The sequence below is a fragment of the Scyliorhinus canicula genome, unplaced genomic scaffold (assembly GCF_902713615.1).
Source record: "Scyliorhinus canicula unplaced genomic scaffold, sScyCan1.1, whole genome shotgun sequence".
Classification (NCBI taxonomy): Eukaryota; Metazoa; Chordata; class Chondrichthyes; order Carcharhiniformes; family Scyliorhinidae; genus Scyliorhinus; species Scyliorhinus canicula.
The window spans coordinates 177,090-202,490 of record NW_024055493.1 but is presented as its reverse complement, the minus strand read 5'-3'; the positions used below and the strand labels follow the sequence as shown (position 1 = coordinate 202,490).

Below are 25,401 nucleotides of genomic sequence, written 5' to 3'. Positions count from 1 at the left end.
TGCTTGGGGACTGGGAAGTATTGAGTTAATAATCTCCCTCTCTCTGGTCAGCTCAGCAAATTGCCTTTGGATTCTCCCTGCTGGAGGTGGAGATACAGAGAGTTCAATCGTCACCTTCCTCCTCTTTTGGTCGGGAAAGTGGAGGTAAAATGGGTCAGCATTGCCCCTTAGCTCTCTTTGTTGGGGAAGTGTGGGTATAGTGGATTAAATAATGCCGCTCCACTCATTGTTGGAAGAGGGTGCACAGTGGATTAACTCAGCCCCCACCATCTCTTTGTTGGGGAAGTGAGGGTACAGTGTGTTAACTAATGCCCCTCCCCCTCTCTTTGCTGGGGAAATTGAGGTACAGTGTGTTAACTAATGCCCCTACCCCTCTCTTTGCCTGGGTAGTGGGGGTACACTGTGTTAACTAATGCCCCTACCCCTCTCTTTGCCTGGGTAGTGGGGGTACACTGTGTTAACTAATGCCCCTACCCCTCTCTTTGCCTGGGAAGTGGGGGTACAGTGCATTAAGTAATGCCCCTCTTCCTCTCTTTGTTGGGGAAGTGGGTTACAGTGGACTAACTAATGCCCCTACCCCTCTCTCTGTTGGGGAAGTGCGGGTATAGTGGATTAACAATTTCACTTTGCCCTCTCATTGACTGGGCATTGTTGGTCCATGTTTCTGTGTGATCCTCAATTCAGTTCCCAGTGGGTGTGTTACAGCAATTTAAAGGTGACATTAATTTTAAAGGGGTGGACAATGAGAAAAGCAGGAACACCGAGATCTAAATGTGATGTGTTTGTTTGTCTGAAATGGGGAATGATCCGATTTCTCCTCAGCGGGAGGAAAGTCAATGAAGATATTTTGCTGAATCCTGGAATGAATGAGATTTACTCTGTCTCTAACCCAGGGTGTATCTGAGCTGGGAGCTCTGATTGTATCAGACTTGGGGCCGAGACCTGTAGAAATCCGGGTCTCATTGAACAGATCTAATATCAGCAAAGTGGAAGCTCCATTAATTAGGCGGCTGTACATTTAAATCACAATTGGAGGAAAACAATCTTTATTATTTTATTTTAGTTCAAAATATAACCAATAGATTCTCATTGACATGAATTAACGGTGTCCATCAGAGCGAGGGAAATGTTCACAAAACTGGGTTTACCGCTGGATTTATCAACCGTTCTGTTGATGATCTTCAAGGGGATGGCTTCATGTCCCACCACACAGGAGTAAGAAGCGCCGCTGGCCCACTCCTCCGCTGCAATGGATAACAGGCTGTACATGAAGAAGGAGCTATTGCCGTTCTCCGCCATCACCTCGGTGTTCTTGTAGTTCCCGGGATTCACCGGCTTGTCATTGACGGTCCACTTGACGAAGATCTCTCGGGGGGAGAAACCTCTCACTAAGCAGCTGAGGGAGACGAATCTCTGAGCGGAGACGTCTTCAGCCGAGGGCAGGAGGACAGAGACGGACGGTTCCCGCGGATTGGGATCTGCAGAAAATGTACAATAAATGTCAATAAAATGGGGAATTCCGGAGACAATGGAACCGCGGGTTAGATGTGGGAGAAATGTGTTTTGTGTTGGATTTTAAAGGTTTCCATTTTCCACTTTAGGATCTGTCCTGGTTCCCAGCTCGGAGCAGAGGTGGACACAATCCTTTTCCCTGAGAATTTACGGATATTGGATTCGAAATTTTCAGAAAGTGTACAGCAGGGAAACAGGCCATTCGGCCCAACTGTTCTGTGCTGGTGTCTAAACTCCACACCAGGCTCCTCCCACCTTACTCCCAGAGGATTGGGAAACTGCCAATGTCACACCCTTATTCAAAAGGGAGGGAGACAAAAACAGAGAACTACAGTATAGGCCAGTGACCTTAACATTTGTCAGTGGGAAACGGTTCGAGTCCATTATAACGGATCCAATAGCTGAGCATTTAGAAATACACAATATAATCAAACAGAGTCAGCCCGGCTTCGTGAAGGTGAAATCATGCCTGACAAATTTATTGCCCTTATTTGAGGTGATAAGGAGAAAGCTAGAGAAAGGGGGGCAGTAGATGTAATATACATAAATTTCAAAACTGTGTTTAATAAATGAATGTACTATTCCTACGGCTGCAGATGACAAAAATATAAAGGCAAGTGGTGAGGTTACAGAAAAGCTAGAGAGGGATAGAGACAGCTTAAGTTACTGAGTAAAAACTTGGCAGATGGAACATAATGTTGAGAAATGTGAGGTGAGACACTTTGGTAGGAGGAGGAACATAACGGAATATTATTTAGCTGGAGAAAGACTGTAGGAAGCTGAGGTAACGGGGGAATTGGGGGTCCTCGCGCAGAAACCACAAAACGCAAGTTCTGCAGGTAATATGGAGACAATTTGAATGTTGACATTTATTTCAAAGGGAATAGAATATAAACATGGGGAAGTCGAGCTAAAACTATACAAGGCATTAGTTAGTCTACACCTGATATACTTTGAACAGTTTTGGTGCCCTTATCTAAGGAAGACAGATTGGTTTTGAAGGCAGTCCAGAGATGGATCACGATGTTGATCCCGAGTATGGAGGGATTTTCTTATGGGGAGAGGTTAAGTAGGCTGGGCCTGGACTGATTGGAGTTTAGAAGAATGAAGGCGGCCTAATTGAGACATGAAAGATTCTCAGGGAGCTTCGGAGTGTAGTCGCTGTGAGATTGTTTTCCCTTGTGGGAGCATCTCGGACCAGAGTGCAGGATCACATAGTCAATGTTCGCCCATTTAAGACAGAGATGAGAAGGAATTTCCTCTCTCAGAGCGTCGGGGAGCTGTAGAATTATTTAACCCAGGGGGCTGTAGATTCTGGGTTGTTCAGTATGTTCAAGGTTGAGAGAGACATATTTTAAACCAATGAGAGATATGGGATTGGATTTTGTTTATTGTCACGTGTACCGAGGTACAGTGAAAAGTATTTTTCTGCAAGCAGCTCAACAGATCATTCAGTACATGAAAAGAAAGGGAAATAAAATAAAATACATAACAGGGCAACATAAGGTACACAATGTAACTACTTAACACCGGCATCGGGTGAAGCATACAGAGGTGTAGTGTTAATGAGGTCAGTCCGTAAGAGGGTCGTTTAGGTGTCTGGTAACAGCGGGAGAAGGCGGGAAAGAGGAGTTGAAGATCATCACATCAGATCAGTTATGATCTCATTGAAGGCTGGATCAGTGTTGTTGGGCTGAATGGCCTACATCTGCTCCTACGTCTTGTGGCCATTGGTCTAGCTCCGTCTAAACCCCATATCACTGCTTTTAATTCATTGTTCCTTCATCTACGTAGCAATTTCCCCCTTAAGATCAACAGGCCCAAAATTTTTAGTCGTGGAATTACCAATCAGAATGGACCATAAATACACTGAATACTAAATACTGACCGCTGCACTGACACTAGAAATAGACACAATGACTCACTTATTGCTTCAGTTTCACCGCTCACCTATTTTTTTGTGGATTGAAATTCTTAAAGGAGTTGGCAGGTCCTGATGGCTCGCCACACAGTCAAACACAGCCCCACTCAGCCAGGCTTGTGTCGAGATGTTTAATTTGCTGACCACGCTCTCAGTATCTGCCCCAGGCTGGTCGGCAATCTCTGATTTCAGCGGCTTCTTCGCTTCACTCCAGGACACGTTGACTCCATAAGGACCATTCGAAATGACGCAGGTTAAGGTGACAGTCGCCTCCAGTAAGACCTGTTCTATTGGTGGTGGCAGTATTGTTACTGAGGCGGTAATACAATCAGAAGGATCTGTGAATGAAAACATGAAAATCAACACAAGTTTCATCTTCAGAATCAGGACAGAAGGATTCAGCCTTCACTCACTCAATGGGAATAAATCAACTTCGAAACTTCTAATGATCGCCATTAATCTTCTGTACACAATGGAAAACCAGTTTGGTCATCTTAAACGATTCTCATTGTGAAATACAGTCAGCACCAATGGCATTCTAATGAACGAGTATTGCAGCATTCCCAATACAAATATTCCAATCCTGATCTCGGAAACCTAATACGGAAGGCTGATTTACAAATAGGTTGAATGAACTTTCCAACAATTTTCCTTGGAGCTGTTATCAATAAAGGGGTTCAGACACCCACTGCCTCTCAAATATAATCAGCTGTCTCAGGATAAGGCTGATATCAAATCCACCTCACTCACTAAATGACTTCAAATTAGAGGGAAACATTTATTTCTCTGCTGATCAAATCCTGAATGGTGAGCAATCCAAATGCAGCTCTTACATCAGAATGAAACACAAACTACATGGCAGTAAATTAGAAGTTATTCTGTGCTTTGTCCTGATTTTAATAAATTCCTGATTTGGATTAACATCAGAGTGCAGGATGATTTATTGTTTCCTCTGTTTGTGTCTCTTACCAGACGCGGTGATGTTGTGACTTTGGGTGACCTCTTGATGAGTGACCTGGCAGGTATAGACCGCTTTGCTGAACCATTCCCCAGCAGAGACTGTCAGCCGACTGCTCGCCGAGAAGTTCCCGTTCACTTCACAGGCGGGAGAGGTGACAATTCCTGAAGCCATGGGTTGTCCTTTCTTCAGCCACTTTACCGTGATTGAATTGGTCTGGAAATCGTTAATTGAACAGACGATGGTTGCAAATTTCTGTCTTGTGATTTCTTCACTGGAACTCACGGTGAGGATAACATTTGGAGGGACACCAGGCGGGCCTTCAAGAAACACAATTTAGACATTTCTTGCAGAAGATGGTGTGATAAATAAAATGATTTATTATATTTTAACTGTTACTGCGGCCAATATTTTCCTCAGGAATCAGAACAGCACACTTTATCATAAATATGTTATAGCCAAAGGTGTAAATAAAGTAATCACAGCGGTTCTGCTTCGCGCAGTTTCCATAACACTTACATGTCATTCCAATGCTCTTGTCTGAGCCGCTGTGTCGAACCTCACAGCTGATTTTGCTGCATTCCCCCTCTGACTCGGTGATGGTTAACTGGCTGCTCAGGGTGTAGGTTCCCTTCTTGTTTCTCACTGACGGGTATTCCTTAACTCCAGTGCTGATCAGCTGCCCATCTTTCTTCCAGGTAAGGCTGGTGATTTCTGGGGAGTAGTCCATCGCCAAACAGCCGTAGGTGACGGAGCCGTCGGTGTTGTGTTGCTGACAGGAGACCAGGCTGTAGAGAGTGGGTGGAGACGGTGTCGCTGGGAGAGAATGGCCAATTGAACAAGTTAGACTCTGGGATTTGTCATTAAGGTATCATACAACTTAGAATTTGGATAAAGTTACAAATTTATCATAAACCGTTCGCATTAAAACTGCATCCATACTTGAGCTTCTGTTACTTCTAACTTTTGAGAATCACCATTTGTTTATTCCCTCTTTAGAAACTCACATCTCTTTCTCCATTTCTAACACCTTGCAGAAATTAGCATTATGGTGTCATCTGAAAATGTACCATTCATTCCTTTCAATGAGCAGAGCGGAGGGTTTCCCCATTATTTATGACACCAATGTTTTTTCCACCAACAGCACTTTGTGATAAAGAAGTTGTCTCTTCATTTCGGTCATTGCTGTTTGGAAATTGCCTGTGTTCAAACTGACTGATGTCCCCCCCTCTCTCCACCTCACTACCCCCACTCCCCAAAACAGGGAGTCGTGACTTTGCTTCAGAAAAATCATCCAGGTATTTAAATAATGACTATAAAATTCTACGTTTGAGCACATGTGCAAGTAACTCCAAAATTCTCCAATTACAGGACCCTGGACATTAAAAGCGGGATGCGGCCATTCCGTCCCTCAGGTCTCCTGCACCATTCAATATGATTATGGCGGAGCAGATTGTGGGATGAACTCCGCATTCCATGTATCCGTGATAACCAGCTTCCTGTCCTTTTCCCAGCTCTCTGCGCTTTTCCCAGCTCTCTGATCTTTCCTCCACTTCTGTAATTTGCCCAGCTGCATCTTTCCAGGTTGTTTGCTCTTTGCCTCAGCTTCTGGAACTTTCCACTTGCTCTTTGTGCTTTTCCCCAGAACATGGCACTTTGCCCCCTGATTATTGGCTTTGGCCCAGCAATTACCACTTTTCCCCGTGTTCCTGCAGATTCTCTCCCCTGTCTGCGCTCAGCTCTCTGGTCATCTCACCTGCTCACTACTCAGCTCTCGTATTTCCCAGGCTCCCTATACTTTACCCAGCTTTATACAATTTCCCAGGCTCCGTGTCCCCCCCCCCCCCCCCCACCCCACCCCCCGCCCCCCCCCCCCACCCCACTCCGGCCAGCTCGCTACCCATTCCGAGGCTCCCTGTGCTTTTCCCCAGCTCTCTGCATTTTCCCAGGCTCCCTGTGCTTTTCCCCAGCTCTCTGCCTTTTCTCAGGCTCCCTGTGCTTTTCCCCAGCTCTCTGCCTTTTCCCAGGCTCCCTGTACTTTAACCCAGCTTTATACCATTTCCCAGGCTCCATGTGTTCCCCCCCCCCCCATCCCAGCTCGCTGCCGTATCCGAGGCTCCCTGTGCTTTTCCCCAGCACTCTGCCTTTCCCAGTCTCCCTGCGCTTTTCCCCAGCTCCATCTTTTCCCAGGCTCCCTGCGCTTTCCCCCCAGCTCTCTACCCTTTCCCAGGCTCCCTGTGCTTTTCCCCATCTCTCTACCTTTTACCAATCTCCCTGCGCTTTTCCCCAGCTCCTTCTTTTCCCAGGCTCCCTGCACTTTTCCCCAGCTCTATCTTTTCCCAGTCTCCCTGCGCTTTTCCCCAGCTCCTTCTTTTCCCAGGCTCCCTGCACTTTTCCCCAGCTCTATACCTTTTCCCAGTCTCTCTGCGCTTTTCCCCAGCTCTATCTTTTCCCAGGTTCCCTGTGCTTTGCCCCATCTCCATATCGTCTCCCAGGCTTCCTGTGCTTTTTCCCAGCTCTCTACCATTTCGCAGTCTCCCTGTGCTTTTCCCCAGCTCTCAGCCTTTTCCCAGTCTCCCTGCGCTTTTCCCCAGCTCTCAGCCTTTTCCCAGGCTCCCTGTGCTTTCCCCCAGCTCTCAGCCTTTTCCCAGGCTCCCTATGCTTTTCCCCAGCTCTCAGCCTTTTCCCAGGCTCCCTGTGCTTTCCCCAGCTCTCTACCTTTTCCCAGGCTCCCTGTGCTTTCCCCCAACTCTCTGCCCTTTCCCAGACCCCCTGCGCTTTCCCCCAACTCTCTGCCCTTTCCCAGACTCCCTGTGCTTTTCCCCAACTCTCCGCCTTTTCCCAGCCTCCCTGTGCTTTTCCCCAGCTCCATCCTTTCCAAGGCTCCCTGCGCTTTCCCCCCAGCTCTCTACCTTTTCCCAGGCTCCCTGCACTTTACCCCAGCTCTCTGCATTTTCCCAGTCTCCCTGCGCTTTTCCCCAGCTCCTTCTTTTCCCAGGCTCCCTGCACTTTTCCCCAGCTCTCTACCTTTTCCCAGTCTCCCTGCGCTTTTCCCCAGCTCTATTTTTTCCCAGTCTCCCTGCGCTTTTCCCCAGCTCCTTCTTTTCCCAGGCTCCCTGCACTTTACCCCAGCTCTATACCTTTTCCCAGTCTCCCTGCGCTTTTCCCCAGCTCTATCTTTTCCCAGGCTCCCTGTGCTTTCCCCCAGCTCCATATCGTCTCCCAGGCTTCCTGTGATTTTCCCCAGCTCTCTACCTTTTCCCAGGCATCCTGTGCTTTTTCCCAGCTCTCTACCTTTTCCCAGGCATCCTGTGCTTTTCCCAGCTCTCTACCTTTTCCCAGGCTCCCTGTCCTATTCCCCCAGCTCTATACTTTTTCCCAGTCTCCCTGCGCTTTTCCCCAGCTCTATCTTTTCCCAGTCTCCCTGCGCTTTTCCCCAGCTCCTTATTTTCCCAGGCTCCCTGCACTTTTCCCCAGCTCTATACTTTTTCCCAGGTCCCTGCGCTTTTCCCCAGCTCTATCTTTTCCCAGGCTCCCTGTGCTTTCCCCCATCTCCATGTCATCTCCCAGGCTTCCTGTCATTTTCCCCAGCTCTCTACCTTTTCCCAGGCTTCCTGTGATTTTCCCCATCTCTCTACCTTTTCCCAGGCATCCTGTGCTTTTTCCCAGCTCTCTACCTTTTCCCGGGCATCCTACGCTTTTTCCCAGCTGTCTACCTTTTCCCAGTCTCCCTGTGCTTTTCCCCAGCTCTCAGCCTTTCCCAGTCTCCCTACGCTTTTCCCCAGCTCTCAGCCTTTTCCCAGGCTCCCTGCGCTTTTCCCCAGCTCTCAGCCTTTTCCCAGTCTCCCTGAGCTTTCGCCCCGCTTCCTGAATTTTCCGGACTCCTTTTGCTTTCCTCCAGCTCTCAAACGTTTCCCAGGCTCCCTGTCCTATTCCCCCAGCTCTATACTTTTTCCCAGTCTCCCTGCGCTTTTCCCCAGCTCTATCTTTTCCCAGTCTCCCTGCGCTTTTCCCCAGCTCCTTATTTTCCCAGGCTCCCTGCACTTTTCCCCAGCTCTATACTTTTTCCCAGGTCCCTGCGCTTTTCCCCAGCTCTATCTTTTCCCAGGCTCCCTGTGCTTTCCCCCAACTCTCTGCCCTTTCCCAGACCCCCTGCGTTTTCCCCCAACTCTCTGCCCTTTCCCAGACTCCCTGTGCTTTTCCCCAACTCTCTGCCTTTTCCCAGCCTCCCTGTGCTTTCCCCCAGCTCCATCCTTTCCAAGGCTCCCTGCGCTTTCCCCCCAGCTCTCTACCTTTTCCCAGGCTCCCTGCACTTTTCTCCAGCTCTCTGCATTTTCCCAGTCTCCCTGCGCTTTTCCCCAGCTCCTTCTTTTCCCAGGCTCCCTGCACTTTTCCCCAGCTCTCTACCTTTTCCCAGTCTCCCTGCGCTTTTCCCCAGCTCTATTTGTTCCCAGTCTCACTGCGCTTTTCCCCAGCTCCTTCTTTTCCCAGGCTCCCTGCACTTTACCCCAGCTCTATAACTTTTCCCAGTCTCCCTGCGCTTTTCCCCAGCTCTATCTTTTCCCAGGCTCCCTGTGCTTTTCCCGAGCTCCATATCGTCTCCCAGGCTTCCTGTGATTTTCCCCAGCTCTCTACCTTTTCCCAGGCATCCTGTGCTTTTTCACAGCTCTCTACCTTTTCCCAGGCATCCTGTGCTTTTTCCCAGCTCTTTACCTTTTCCCAGGCTTCCTGTGCTTTTCCCCAGCTCTCTACCGTTTCCCAGTCTCCCTGTGCTCTTCCCCAGCTCTCTACCTTTTCCCAGGCTCCCTGCGCTTTCCCCCCAGCTCTCTACATTTTCCCAGGCTCCCTGTGCTTTTCCCCGTCTCTCTACCTTTTCCCAGGGTCCCTGCACTTTTCCCCAGCTCTCTGCATTTTCCCAGTCTCCCTGTGCTTTTCCCCAGCTCCTTCTTTTCCCAGGCTCTTTGCACTTTTCCCCAGCTCTATACTTTTTCCCAGTCTCCCTGCGCTTTTCCCCAGCTCTATCCTTTCCCAGGCTCCCTGTGCTTTCCCCCATCTCCATGTCGTCTCCCAGGCTTCCTGTCATTTCCCCCAGCTCTCTACCTTTTCCCAGGCTTCCTGTGATTTTCCCCAGCTCTCTACCTTTTCCCAGGCATCCTGTGCTTTTTCCCAGCTCTCTACCTTTTCCCAGGCATCCTGCGCTTTTTCCCAGCTGTCTACCTTTTCCCAGTCTCCCTGTGCTTTTCCCCAGCTCTCAGCCTTTCCCAGTCTCCCTACGCTTTTCCCCAGCTCTCAGCCTTTTCCCAGGCTCCCTGCGCTTTTCCCCAGCTCTCAGCCTTTTCCCAGTCTCCCTGAGCTTTCGCCCCGCTTCCTGAATTTTCCGGACTCCTTTTGCTTTCCTCCAGCTCTCAAACGTTTCCCAGGCTCCCTGTCCTATTCCCCCAGCTCTATACTTTTTCCCAGTCTCCCTGCGCTTTTCCCCAGCTCTATCTTTTCCCAGTCTCCCTGCGCTTTTCCCCAGCTCCTTATTTTCCCAGGCTCCCTGCACTTTTCCCCAGCTCTATACTTTTTCCCAGGTCCCTGCGCTTTTCCCCAGCTCTATCTTTTCCCAGGCTCCCTGTGCTTTCCCCCATCTCCATGTCATCTCCCAGGCTTCCTGTCATTTTCCCCAGCTCTCTACCTTTTCCCAGGCTTCCTGTGATTTTCCCCATCTCTCTACCTTTTCCCAGGCATCCTGTGCTTTTTCCCAGCTCTCTACCTTTTCCCGGGCATCCTACGCTTTTTCCCAGCTGTCTACCTTTTCCCAGTCTCCCTGTGCTTTTCCCCAGCTCTCAGCCTTTCCCAGTCTCCCTACGCTTTTCCCCAGCTCTCAGCCTTTTCCCAGGCTCCCTGCGCTTTTCCCCAGCTCTCAGCCTTTTCCCAGTCTCCCTGAGCTTTCGCCCCGCTTCCTGCATTTTCCGGACTCCTTTTGCTTTCTTCCAGCTCTCAAACGTTTCCCAGGCTCCCTGTCCTATTCCCCCAGCTCTATACTTTTTCCCAGTCTCCCTGCGCTTTTCCCCAGCTCTATCTTTTCCCAGGCTCCCTGTGCTTTCCCCCATCTCCATATCGTCTCCCAGGCTTCCTGTCATTTTCCCCAGCTCTCTACCTTTTCCCAAACTCCCCGCACTTTTCCCCAGCTTTCTACCTTTTCACAGGCTCCCTGCGCTTTCCCACAGCTCTATACATTTTCCCAGGCTCCTGTGCTCTTCCCCAGCTCTCTGTCTGTTCCCAGGCTCCCTGTGCTTTCCCCCGCTCTCTGCCCTTTCCCAGACTCCCTGCGCTTTTCCCCAGCTCTCTGCCTTTTCCCAGACTCCCCGCACTTTTCCCCTGCTCTCTACCTTTTCCAGGCTTCCTGTGCTTTCCCCCAGCTCTCTACCTTTTCCCAGTCTCCCTGCGCTTTTCCCCAGCTCTCTACATTTTCCCAGGCTCCCCGCACGTTTCACCAGCTTTCTACTCTTTCCCAGGCTCCCTGCACGTTTTCCCAGCTTTCTACCTTTTCCCAGGCTCATGCGCTTTCCCCCAAACCTCTACCTTTTCCCAGGCTCCCTGTACTTTCTCCAGATCGCTGCCTTTTCCCAGTCTCCCTGTGCTTTTCCCCAACTCTCTACCTTTTCCCAGCTTCCCTATGCTTTCCCCCGGCTCTCTGCCTTTTCCCAGGCTCCCTGTGCTTTCCCCCGGCTCTCTGCCTTTTCCCAGGCTCCCTGTCCTTTCCTCAGCTCTCTATATTTTCCCAGGCTTCCTATGCTTTCCCCCAGCTCTCTATATTTTCCCAGGCTCCCTGTGCTTTTCCCCAGCTCTCTATATTTTCTCAGGCTCCCCGCAGTTTTCCACAGCTCTCTGCCTTTTCCGAGGCTTCCCGCACATTTCCCCAACTCTCTACCTTTTCCAGGGCTCTCTGCTCTATTCCATGACTCTTTGACATGTTCCTCTCCCTCGATATTTTCCCACGTCCTCTTTACAATTCTCCCCGCCCCCGACCCTGACGGTTCCCTCCAGCTCTCTTCTCTTTCTCCTGGGTCTTACTGCTCCCTTGCCAGGCCACCACATTCGTGCACACTGGCTCTCACTCCTCGCTCCAATTCTCTCTTCCTCTCTCATTGCAGACTAACTCCTCCCATTTAGTGAGCAAGGGGACAAGTGAATGAGGGTGAGATAGCAGGGGTGTGAATTAGGGCGGGAGTGAGAAGAGGGTGGCTGGGTGTGTCAGTGTGTGTGCATGAACAATGGTGGGCGCGTATGAGTGTGGAGCATGAGGATGGGCGTGCAATTGTAAATGAGTGAGGATGGATTGGTGAGTGAGGGAGGATGCATGGGCGACGGTGGTGGTTGAAAATAAATGAGCACAGTAAGAAGTCTTACAACACCAGGTTAAAGTCTAACAGATTTGTTTCAAACACGAGCTTTTGGAGCACTGCTCCTTCCTCAGGCGAATGAAAAGATATGTTCCCGAAACATACATATAGAGTTTTGTCTGTATATATATTTCTGGAACCTACCTCTTCACTCACCTGAGGAAGGAGCAGTGCTGCGAAAGCTAGTGTTTCAAACAAACCTGTTGGACTTTAACCTGGAGTTGTCAGATTTCTTACCGTGCTCACCCAATCCAACGCCAGCATCTCCACAGCATGTAAATAAATGAGTGGGTGGTTTGGTGTTGAGTGAGATTTTGGGTGATCTGAGGTTTATGAATGTGGCTGCGTGAGTAATGGTGGGTGAGCGAGGATGTGTGGATGAGGCCTACTGAGTGAGTGAAGGTGGGTGAATGAAGGTGAGGCTCAGTGAGGGCGTGTAAATGAAGTTGAGTGAATGAGGGTGGATGAGTGAGGGTGAATGAGTGTGGGTGAGTGAATCACATTGGGTGAGCGAATGAGTGTGGGTGAATGAGGGTGCGTGAGTTATGAAAAGTGAGCGAAGCTGGGCGTGTGAGACTGGTTGAGTGAGGGGAGTGAATTAAGTTGTGTGGAGTGAGTGAATAAGTGAGTGTGAGTGAGTGACGGTGGCTGAGTGAAGGGACTGAGTGATTTCCATTAGTAAGGGTGGTTGAGTGAGTGTGAGTGATTGAAAGTGGGTGAGTGGGTTTGTGTGGGGTGGTTGGTTGTGGGTGAGTGAGTGTGAGTCAGTGTGAGTGAGGGTTGGTGAGTGAGGGTGAGTGGGAGTGAGTAAATGTAGTTGCGTGAATGAGTGTGAGAGAGGGGATGAGGGTTGGCGAGTGAGGATGAGTGAGTGTGACTGAGTGTGAGTAGTGTGGGTGAGTGAGTGTGTGTGAGTGTGAGTGTGAGTCGGTGAGTGAGGATGAGTGAGTGAGTGGGGTGGTTGAGTGTGGGTGAATGAGTGTGAGTGAGTGAGGGTGAGGGTGGGTGAGTGAGTGAGAGTGAATGAGGATGGGTGAGGGTTGGTGAGTGAGGGTGAGTTGGAGTGATTGAGTGAAGGTGGGTGAGGGTTGGTGAGTGAAGGTGAGCGAGTGAGAGTGGGGTGGTTGAGTGTGGGTGAATGAGTGTGAGAGAGTGAGTGTGGGTGAGAGTGGGCGAGTGAGTGACAGTGAATGAGGGTGGGTGATTGTTGGTGAGCGAGGGTGAGTGGGGGTGAGTGAGTAAGTGTGAGTGGGCTGGTTGAGTGTGTGTAAGTGTGAGTGAGTGTGAGTGAGAGTTGGTGAGTGTGAGGGTGGGTGAGTGAGTGTGAGTGAGTGAGGCTGGGTGAGGGTTGGTGAGTGAGGGTGGGTGAGTGAGTGTGAGTGAGTGATGGTGGGTGAGGGTTGGTGAATGAGGGTGAGTGAGTTTGAGTGGGGTGACTGAGTGTGGGTGTGTGAGGCTGTGTGAGGGTTGGTGAGTGACGTTGGGTGAGGGTTGGTTAGTGAGGGTGGGTGAGTGAGGCTGGGTGAGGGTTGGTTAGTGAGGGTGGGTGAATGCGGCTGGGTGAGGGTGGGTGAGTGACGCTGGGTGAGGGTTGGTTAGTGAGGGTGGGTGAGTGAGGCTGGGTGAGGGTTGGTTAGTGAGGGTGGGTGAGGGTTGGTTAGTGAGGGTGGGTGAGTGAGGCTGTGTGAGGGTTGGTTAGTGAGGGTGGGTGAGGGTTGGTTAGTGAGGGTGGGTGAGTGAGGTTGGGTGAGGGTTGGTTAGTGAGGGTGGGTGAGTGAGGCTGGGTGAGGGTTGGTTAGTGAGGGTGGGTGAGTGAGGTTGTGTGAGGGTTGGGTAGTGAGGGTGGGTGAGTGAGGCTGGGTGAGGGTTGGTTAGTGAAGGTGGGTGAGTGAGGCTGGGTGAGGGTTGGTTAGTGAGGGTGGGTGAGTGAGGCTGTGTGAGGGTTGGTTAGTGAGGGTGGGTGAGTGAGGCTGGGTGAGGGTTGGTTAGTGAGGGTGGGTGAGTGAGGCTGGGTGAGGGTTGTTTAGTGAGGGTGGGTGAGTGAGGCTGGGTGAGGGTTGGTTAGTGAGGGTGGGTGAGTGAGGCTGGGTGAGGGTTGTTTAGTCAGGGTGGGTGAGTGAGTCTGTGTGAGGGTTGGGTAGTGAGGGTGGGTGAGTGAGGCTGGGTAGGGGTTGGTTAGTGAGGGTGGGTGAGTGAGGGTGGGTGCGGGTTGGTTAGTGAGGCTGGGTGAGGGTTGGTAAGTGAGGGTGGGTGAGTGAGGCTGGGTGAGGGTTGGTTAGTGAGGGTGGGTGAGGGTTGGTTAGTGAGGGTGGGTGAGTGAGGGTGGGTGAGGGTTGGTTAGTGAGGGTGGGTGAGTGAGGCTGGGTGAGGGTTGGTGAGTGAGGGTGAGGAAGTGAATGTGGATGACAAGGTGGGTGAGGGAGGGTGAGTTAGTTCGGATGGATTACTGTGAGTGAGTGAGGGTAAGGGAATGAGGGTTGGTGATTGACGATGTGCATAGGTGAGTGTGGGTGTGTGAATGAATGTGGGTTAGTTGGTATGGATGCATGAGGGTGGATGATTGAGGGAGGGATTGTGACTTAGTGTCGGTAAATGAGTATGGGTTAATCAGTCAGTGTGTATGAGTGACTGTGAGTGAGTGTGAAAAGGGGTGAGTGAGTGTGAGTGAGAGTGAGTGAGTGTGAGTGACAGTGAGTGAGTGTGAGTGAGTGAGAGTGATGGTGAGTGAGCGTGAGTGAGTGTGAGTGACAGTGAGTGAGTGTGAGTGAGTGTGGGTGAGTGTGAGTGACGGTGGGTGAGTGTGAGTGACGGTGGGTGAGTGTGAGTGAGTGTGGGTGAGTGTGAGTGAGTGTGAGTGAGTGTGAGTGACGGTGAGTGAGTGTGAGTGAGGGTGAATGAGTGATCATTCAGGTACTCCTGGCCAAGCCGGGCGATGTTTCTCTGGATGAGATTCCGCTCAGGCTCAGCTTTCTCTTGTCTGTTGTCCACAGCCGAGCTGGGGGCTCCTCCATTCGGCTGCACCACCCCCACCTCCTCCTCTTCCTCTCCATCCATCCTGTCCTGATTCTACACATTGATCAGCTTTCAGTAACACCGGCTGTGTACAGTCAGACAGCAGTGTAGATCACTGGGCAGCAGCTTTAATACTTTCAGTAACCCCGGCTGTGTACAGTCAGACAGCAGTGTAGATCACTGTGCAGCTGCTTTAATACATTCAGTAACACCGGCTGTGTACAGTCAGACAGCAGTGTAGATCACTGGGCAGCTGCTTTAATACTTTCAGTAACACCGGCTGTGTACAGTCAGACAGCAGTGTAGATCACTGGGCAGCTGCTTTAATACTGTCAGTAACACCGGCTGTGTACAGTCAGACAGCAGTGTAGATCACTGGGCAGCAGCTTTAATACTTTCAGTAACACCGTAAGAAGTCTTACAACACCAGGTTAAAGTCCAACAGGTTTGTTTCAAACACGAGCTTTCGGAGCACGGCTCCTTCTTCAGGTGAATGGAAAGGCTTGTTCCAGAAATGTTTATATAGACACAGTCAGAGATGCCCCGGAATGCGAGCACCTGCAGGCAATCAAATCATCAAAGATGCAGAGAGAGAGGTAACTCCAGGTTAAAGAGGTGTGAATTGTCCCAAGCCAGTTCAGTCGGTAGGCCTCTGCAAGTCCAGGCTTGTTGGTGGGGGCCGAATGTAATGCAACATGAATCCCAGATCCCGGTTGAGTCCGCATTCATGCGTGCGGAACTTAGCTATAAGTTTTTGCTCAGCAATTTTGCGTTGTCGCGTCTCCTGAAGGCCTCCTTGTAGAATGCTGACCCGGAGATCAGAGGCTGAATGTCCTTGACTGCTGAAGTGTTCCCCAACTGGAAGGGAACAGTCCTGCCTGTTGATAGTCGCACGATGCCCGAAGGAGCCGTGCTCCGAAAGCTCGTGTTTGAAACAAACCTGTTGGACTTTAACCTGGTGTTGTAAGACTTCTTACTGTGCTCACCCCAGTCCAACGCCGGCATCTCTACTTCAGTAACACCGGCTGTGTACAGTCAGACAGCAGTGTAGATCACTGGGCAGCTGCTTTAATACTTTCAGTAACACCGGCTGTGTAAAATCAGACAGCAGTGTAGATCACTGGACAGCTGCTTTAATGTCGGTGTAATTTCATTCTGTACAAAACAATTCGGAACTGGAACAATGAACCATCCTGCAACTTAATAGATTTTCATGTTGAAAATGGCAATTTCAGGCCGTAAAATTATTGTCATATTGTGTCAGAGAGTGTGTTTTCTTAATTCTTGTGATGCAGACGTCTCTGGCTGGGCCAGCATTTATTTCCCATCCCTCATTGCCCTTGAGAAGGTGGTGGTGAGCTTCATTCTTCAACCACTGCAGTCCATGTGGTGTTTGGGAGGCAGCTCCAGAATTTTGAATCATGGACAGTGAAGGAACAATGTGAGAGGCTTGATGGAGAAATTCCAGTTGGTGATGTTCCCATGTGTCTGCTGTCCTTGTACAGATGGTGCTGTTGTGAGTTTTGAAGGTGCCGTCCAAGCAGCCATGACCAGTTCCTTCAGAGCATGTTGTAGGTGTTACACACTGCTGCCAGTGTTCCTCAGTGGTGGAGGGAGGGAGTGGTTGTCGATGGTGTGCCAATCAAGCGGGCTACTTTTGTGTCATTGGAGCTGCATTCATCCAGACAAGTGGAGAGTATTCCATCACACTCCTGAATGTGCCATGCAGATGGTGATATGGAGATGCCGGCGTTGGACTGGGGTGAGCACAGTAAGAAGTCTCACTCAGGTGACTCACCTGATGAAGGAGCTGCGCTCTGAAAGCTAGGGATTCCAAACAAACCTGTTGGACTTTAACCTGGTGTTGCAGATGGTGGACAAGATTTGGGGCATCAGGAGGTGTTTTTGTTGCAGAATTCCGAGTCTCTGACCTCTTGTCACAGCCACACAGTGTATATGGCGAGTCCAGTTCAGTTTCTGGTCAATGGTCAGCAGGACATTCAGCGATGGTAATTCCATTGAATGGCATGGGGTGATCGTTCGATCTTCGCTTGTTTGAGATGTCCATTGCGTGCACTTGTCTGGTGCGAATGTTCCTTTCCCCTTGTCAGCCCAAGCCTGGATATAGTCCAGATCTGGCTGCATTTAGCAATGGACTGCTTCAGTAACTGCGGAGTCATGAATGGTGCTGAACATCGTTCAATGATCAGCCAAAATCCCCATTTCTGACTTTTGGAAGGTCATTGCTGAAGCAGCTAAAGATGATGGGGCCAACACTGAGGAACCCCTGCAGTGATGTCCTGGAACTGAGATGATTGATCTCCAACAATCGAAACCATCTTTCTTTCCACTCGGTATGACTCAAACCAGCGGGGAATTTCCCCCGATTCCCATAAACTTCAGTTTTGTTCGGGGTCCTTGATGCAACACTGGTTCAAATGTTGCCTTGATGTCACGAACAGTCACACTCAGCTGTCTGTGCGTTCTTGTGTGTGTGTATCCCTGTGTGCGTGTTCCTAGGTGTTCATGTGTGTGTGTGTGAGCGTGTGTCTGTCCCTGTGTGTGTGTGTGTGTCCCTCTGTATCCCCTTGTGCATGTTACTGTGTGTCTGTGAGTGTGTGTATCTGTTCCTGTTTGTGTGCTGCTGTGTGTGTGATGTGTGTGCGTGTGCTCCTGAGTATGTGTGTTTGAACATATGTGTGTGTTCCTGTGTGCCCCTATGTGTGTGTTCCTGTGTGTGTGAGAGAGACCGAGTACGTGTATGTATGTGAGATAGGTGTTAGAGGGAGAATAAAATAATTTGCAAGGGAGAGTTTCTGTGTAAGTATGTGTGAGGGGATGTGTGTGAGAGAGATTTTGTGTGTGAGTGAGAGAGGCAATGTGTGTGAGAGTGTGTAATGGGAAGATTGTGTGCGTGAATTCGAGATTGTGTGTGTATGTGAGTGTGTGTGAGAGATTAGAGAGCACGTGGGTGTGTACCTCAGACAGTGAGAGAGAGACCACGTGTGTCAGAGAGAGACAGAATGTGTGGGCACGTTTGTGTGTTTCTGAGAACATGTGATAGAGTATGCCAAAGAACATAGAACATAGAACATAGAACGATACAGCGCAGTACAGGCCCTTCAGCCCACGATGTTGCACCGACATGGGAAGTCAAAAACTAAAGGCCATCTAACCTACACGATGCCATTATCATCCATATGCTTATCCAATAAACTTTTAAATGCCCTCAACATGTCTGTGTTTGAGTGAAAGAAAGTGTGTTCACGAGGTATGTATGTACCAGTGTGTGTCAGAGAGAGAAATAAGTGCTTGTGTGAGTATGTATGTGTTTGTGTATGAGAGTGTGCATGTGCGAAAGAGAGAGATTGTTTGAGAGAGGCACGTGACACAATGTGCATGAGAGCGAGCAGGTGAGAGAATGTATGTGTGTGACCGGGTGCGTGTTTGTGTCTGTGGAAGTGTGTGTGAGAGAAAGGGAGAGAGATAGTATGTTTGAGATTATGTGTGTGAAATAAGGAATGATTCTGTTTGAAGAGCGATTATGGATGTGAGACTGTGTGTGGGAGAGAGAGATCTGTGTGTCTGAGATAGTGTGTCTGCCATAGAGAGGGAGTGTGTGAGAGAAAGAATGTGCGGATGAGAGAGTGTGTGTGTCAGAGAGAGAGAGAATGTGTGAGAGTGTGAGATACTGCATGCCTGAAAGAGAGAAATAGTTTGTTTGTCAACAGAGAGAGAGAATGAGACAGTGTCCATGAGAGAGAGAGAGAGAGGGCATGTGCCAGGGTGCACGTTTGAGAGAGCGTGTAAGCGAGAGAGTGAGAGAGTAATAATGTGTTGGTGAGTTTGTGTGCGTCTGAGATATTGTATATGTATATAAGAGGGAATATGTGTGAGAGAGAGCCTGAAAGAAAAAAATGCTACGTTTGAAGAGCGATTATGCTTGTAGGTGAGGGAGAGAGACGGCCTGTGCATTTGAGAGTGGGTGTGAGAGTGAGGCAAAGTGTGTCAGAGATTTGGTGAAAGAGAGTGCGTGTGAGATAGAGCGTGTGTGAGTGAGAGCGCGTGAGTGAGAGATCATCACAGTGTGTCTGAGAGTGAGATTGTGAGTGTGTGATTGTGTGTGAGGCACAGTGTGTATATTTGAAAGAAGTATTGTGATTATGCGCGTGAGAGAATTCGTTTGTGTGAGGATGTAAGAGAAATAGCGAGTGAGAGAGTGAGAGTGTGTATGTGTTTGTATCGATGTATGGGTGCACCAACACCTGCAAGTTCCCTTCCAAGACACTCACCATCCTGATTTGGAAATATACTGCCAATCCTTCACTGTCGCCGAGTCAAAATTCTGGACCTCCCTGCCTAGCAATATTGCAGATATACCTCCGCCACATGGACTGCAGCTATTCAAGGATGCTTCACATCAAAACTTTCCCAAGGACCCTTAATGAAATGAAATGAAAATTGCTTATTGTCACGAGTAGGCTTCAATGAAGTTACTGTGAAAAGCTCTAAGTCACCACATTCCGGCGCCTGTCCGGGGAGGCTGGTACGGGAACCGTGCTGCTGGCCTGCTTGGTCTGCTGTAAAAAGCCAGCGATTTAGCCGAGTGAGCTAAACCAGCCCCAGGGATATATATTAAAATCTAGCCTTGCCAGCGCCTCCAGAATCCTAGGATAGGATTAAAAATCAAATGCAAAGGGATTTCTCCGCTGCACTGACGCATTAAATAGATCAAGGACTGCCATAGCACGGAATGTAACCCAATAAATCGCTCTCTGCATTGCCGAATCGAAAATTCCCAAGACCGATATATCACTGCTTAAAAATCAACCAAATCTCCTTCTCCAGCCTGTCTGGCGTTGCTGAATTCTTTCTGACTGTCACAATCTGGGTTTGGAATCCCCTTTCTGAGTCACCTAGTCAAACATCAAGTATAATTTCCACATTCCACACATATACAAGTTTTATTAAAGAGATTGATCAAATTGTACTCCCTGAAATATTGGAAAATGAAGCAGAAGATTTACAACCAATCAGGAAGATTCCTGGTCCCAGCACAGTGACCGCGCGCACAGAAACTGAACAGACACACATGGCAACAATCGAGTTCCAGCAGATAGATCTGTTCAATCTGTCAGTTTCATGAAACTGTTTGATTCTAATTTATCAATGGTCAACTTCCGACAACAATAATTTAGTAACTTATTTGAAATTAAACTGACATTAATTTCAAAACTGCATTCGGTTTTTAACTATTTCTCTCTGTCCATCTCAAAACTCGATAATTGGGCAAAAAGTAGTTTTGCTGAAAATGAGCAGATTAAATATTACAGATTCAGGCCAGATTAATGACGGAACAGAGACTCAGTGACAGGGTAATAATTAAACAAACCAGGAAATATTCACATTACCCACTGATATGATCTAAAAACACAATTAAATGTAATCAGAAAAATAATCAGGGCAAAAGAATGTAATCAGTAAAATAATTGAGCTGCACGCAGCAGTATAATGAAATGTATGGGTTCATCAATTAATTTCAGATATTATTAAAATTCTCTAAAACATTTGAGATATTGCACGCCAGGATACAACTCAATTGTAGGAGATCATTTATGTTGAATTAATTCTCACTGATATTGTACTGTAAGTTATTGTTAATTGTCAGCTAATTCTTTATTCGATTATCTGTACTATAATAATAAATATAATAAAAATAGCATTCAATAATCCCCAAATTGTTTTTACCCAGAGCGTTATGAAATAATTGGGGTTTAATTAAAACAACATGACAATCAAATAATGTTGAACAGTAAACTCCAAATTACTCGATGGAAACATCTGAACATTTAATTGACCATATTCACATTTCTTTAAACTCCAATTGCTCTATTCGACCTACAAATGTGTAAAATATGTGCCTTTCTGGAAACATTGATAAATCATAAACTCCATCTATTCTCAGAAAGTAATGAATATAACGAGAACAGCTCAGTAATGTTTATTCAAATCATTTGCAAAACTCACCCATTATGAACAAGTGGAGTGGATAATTTGTTGTTGAATTTAGCATTTAATAAAATTTAAGCCGAAAGCTAAGATATAATCATTCTTACTTTCCTATCATCTGTTCTTCCTATAATTCTATCGTGTGGAGAGCACATCTATGGGAGACAGGATGTCATTATAAAATGCAAAGGTACTGTTAAACTTTTGTAACTAAATAAATACATCGGTTTGACATTCAAGCTTTTACTTTTCAATCTCTTGCCATATGCAATCTGAACTTTCCTATAATACAAATAAAATCATGGGAACAATTCATTGATTGGCAGCGACTTCCACATCTCAGAAAACTGTTTCAGGTTAGATTAGTGATAATTCCCACCTATCCAACTACGCATTACAGTGAAGGTATAATATGGTTGCAGCGGCACTGAAATAATAGAATAACTGGAACTACAAAGTATTTCCAGCCTAGAAACCTGTCCGGTCATGTTAACCTCGTGCAGAACACAGCAGGATTGTGAAAGGTGATTAATGATGAATTATATTAATCTAAAATAACCCTTGGTTAATATAGAGTTGTATCACCGCATTGCAATTGTTTGAATTATATAAATGTTACTATGTTCTGCATGGGCGTTTCGGTCATTATTTCGTTTAATCTGGAAGCATCAGTTAAAATTACAAAATGCATCAATATATCTTTATTCGATTATTTTCTTAAGCCTGGCTGTTTTCTCCCGACAATCGCCCTTCAAGCATTTTCAAACGTGGAGACTGTTTGCATTCAACCAGAAAACGTGTAACCGCTCAGTGTCACCGAGTTTAAACAATGCAGAAACAATGCAGAAACGCTGAACCGTTTGACAGATCTGAATCATTTAAAGTCACCCAGACACACAATCTCCTCAGCAGAACAAAACACTAAATCACATCAATGAAACGCGTTTATGGAGAAGCAACTCAACTCTACATCGAACAGGATCAAACTTAACATTGCAAGAAAATATCAATATCCAGCAAACCAGCCCATCGCCAAATGTTGAATTATTAAACTAAACAGAAATCTGGACTAAGAGCAATAGCATTGCGAGGAGCTGGAATATTAACAAATAAATATTGAAACTTTACCACATTTTTTCATATTGAGTCATTTTTCAAACACATTTAAATGCTTTTAATGTTTGCAGTTATGGTAAAAGCTGCAACCATCAGATGCCACCGAGATTAAACTTTGCACAAACGGCAAACTGATTGCAGCAACAACTTGTGCTCGGAAAGGATTATCGTAAAACGTGGCTTAGTTTAATCTACAATTTTCACTTTTTTCACGATGCAGAAACAGCCTCCCTGTTTTCTGCCGACAATCCTGCGACAAGCAGTTTCAAACACGTAGACTCTTTGCATTCAATCACAAAACGTGTAACCGCTCAGTGTCACCGGGTTGAAACAATACAGACACACCAAACCGTTTCACAAACTTTCCTACACAAAGTCACCCAAAAACATTCCTCAGCAGGAAAACACCAAATCACATCACTGAAGGAGTGAAACATCATGGAGAAGCAGCTCAATTCTACAAACACTTCCAACAGAACCAAATGTAACATTGCAAGAACATCTCAATTTAGAATGCACAAAACCCTCATTTCATCAAATGAATGAACAGGTAAACTAAACAGAAAACTTGAATAAATCATCAGCACTTTCAGTAAGCAGAACATGTTCAATAAGATAATACAGAAACTTTAGCACATTTTGTCAATGTTGGCGTCGATCTCAAACACTTGTGCAGAAGACGGTACAAACTGCAGACATTAGATAGAACCGAGATTAAACATCATAAAAACAGTCGTCTTGTATTTAAAGTAACCCAGCCACACAGTATCCTCAGCAAATAAACACCAAATCACAGCAAAGAGGGACTGAATCCCTCAGCAGCATCTTTCTGTCAAGAAACTGCGGGATTCTATATCCCCCTTTCAGCAGAATCAAATGAAACATTGCAACAACATCTCAATACATGATCCACCAAAACACATTTCAGTGAACGAATGGATTTTGAAAATGCAGAAAAATATAAAACAAATACTCAAGTAAAACAGTTGGTAAATGACGGAATGGTTCTTACCTGCAGTCACCGTCACCATGGTGCCTTGTCCCCAGTAGTCGAAGTAGTCACAGTGTTACATTCCCTGGGCTGCTCCATACAATAACCGCACCTGCACAAAATAGACAGAAATCCACCATTATTTTAAATATTCACAAACCAATGGCAAAGAAAATTCACGATTAATTTTCAGGAAATTATATTAATATTTGTGGATACCGTTCTCTCTTCATAAATGACCGAATGTTTTACATTTCACAGACATGGAAATGTTATTGAAAACACCAACTGTGACTAAATAACGACCACCAATTTTCCACATTAATTATTATTATTTTGTCAGTGTTGGAAATAAATAATGCTTCACTGTGAATAAAGTTGGATTGTAAAAGCGAGCACTGAGCTAGCCTCAGTTAATTAGTGCTGAGGGGCTTTTTGTATTGACAGTAACTGCTGTGCCCCAGTTATCACAGTGAGACACAGCGTGTCAAATACTGCGGCAGACTGTTAACTGTAAAATACAGAGATTTAATTTCACTGTTCACTCAAAAACCTAACTGTCTCTTCCAAGAGCGAATGGGTGAGTTATTTCAGCTTGTCCTGGTCATTACATTTACAAAGAGGATCGGAACACTTTTAAACCCTCTGTGCATATTTCGCGTGTCGGTCAACAGTGATAAAGTGGAAGATTTTTATTGCTTTTTGCAAACTAATATTACTTCCAAACTTTGTTTTATTTAAAACTCATTGACATTGACAATCCTGCTGTGGCGCTGAACACCAATTTGAACAAACTATATCACTGAGGTTTTTGTATGAGGATGTCGCTGTGCACAGCACTGTGACCCACTGCTGTAGTCACAGTGACAGACACCCGCACAAAAACTGCACTCACTCTCTGTTCAGTCCTGCCACTCAATATTCGCTACAAATACACGTTTACTTCTGATCTAATTTACAATTTATACTGCAGTTTACAAAACACAATGTACAAAGCTCTGCTCCAAATTATAGACATAACAAAACAAGTATCCTATTCAGGTCAGTGATTGCTGAAACTGAGACATTACATATAAACACAGTCACATTGATATCGGTAGGTTTGTTAGGTTTTACTGCGAACATTTGTCTGTCTCAGTTGTGTCAGACGCGGCTCGTGGTCCGGTTCTGATCACTGACATTAATATTAGATTTGGATCAAGTGCTAACCTTCAGGTTAAGGTGCAAGTTGCTGAATTCCCTCTCGAGCTGTTCTTGTGCGGGTCCAGCCCTGGTTCCTCTCGCTGTGGTGTCTTGCACAGTAATAGATGGCGGTATCTTCGGTCTTCAGGTTCGTCATGGCCAAAGAGAAGATGTTGTTTGAAGTGTCTTTGGACGGAGTAAATCGGCCCTGAATCCCTGGCGCGTAGAAGATGGTGTTGGATGAATCGAGGTACTGAACCAGCCACTCCAGCCCCTGCCCGGGAACCTGCCGGACCCAGTTCATCCAGTAGCTGCCAAGGCTGAACCCGCTGGTTTTACAGGTCAGTGTCAGGGAGCCTCCGGGACGCCCGGTCTCTGCCTCTGGCTGAGTCAACACAACATCCGACTGGACACCTGTAAAAATATATCAAAAAGGCCGAGGATTAATGCTGGTGAAATGATTGGTGACTCTGGAACATTCTAGAGAGAGACTAACACTGAAACAGTAACAGTGAGAGACTTGGACAATAAAAACTACTCACGGGATAAGAAAGTCAGCAACAAACTGAGAGAAATGGCCCACCTCATCCTTCTGGTCATTTGGGGGAAATGGTTGTGTCAGGAACTCAGTGACCAAACCAGCTCCCGGACTGTTGGATTCGGGTCCCAGTGAGCGGCATTTAAATACCCGGCAGAAGGGGGCGGCTTTCCAGGCGCCGCCTGTTGATTCCCTGGTGGAGGCGGCGACTGTATCAACGTCCCGCCTTCCACACCCCCAACAGAATGGATCCAGAGATTTACTATAGGTTATTATTAAAATATACATTGATCTGTATCGGGATATTTGGTTGTCTGAATTGATTCTTTATAATGACCCCATTGCGAAATTACATTTGCGCATCTGTTAATAAAAAAAAAACTATTCCATTGTAAATTCAGTCCCTTTATTTCTACTCTAATATATTGAGATGATCTCAAATAGACGAATTATTTTGTTAGGGAATAGGTTGTATGTCAGTCTGATTTACAACACTCCGGGTCTCTATTCCATTTGCAAAAAAGTATCATTTATCAGAGGAATTGTTGACGATTTATGTCTAAATGCGGGAATGAACAAGGTGATTCCATTTGCAGTGCGGATGATCACTCTGCATTGCGGGTCTGCAGACAAGACAGACTGCTAACATTACACAATAGCTCTCCTTAAATTTCTGGAACTGTCCCTGCGCCTCAGTCATGTGAACATTAGCGGTAAAACAAGCCACTTGTCTGATAATTCAGCAGTGAGTTGACAGAAACATAAAATTGACAT

The 25,401-nt window shown here is 47.0% G+C and overlaps 1 gene segment (V, D, J or C); it reads right to left on the bottom strand.

Moving 5' to 3' along the window:
* Positions 1–1,029: 1,029 nt before the first annotated feature.
* Positions 1,030–24,689, bottom strand: LOC119960244. The segment is given in 7 exon segments: positions 1,030–1,478; positions 3,463–3,771; positions 4,403–4,711; positions 4,911–5,207; positions 22,929–22,975; positions 24,191–24,503; positions 24,632–24,689. Coding segments are annotated over 7 exon segments (1,725 nt in total).
* Positions 24,690–25,401: the final 712 nt, after the last annotated feature.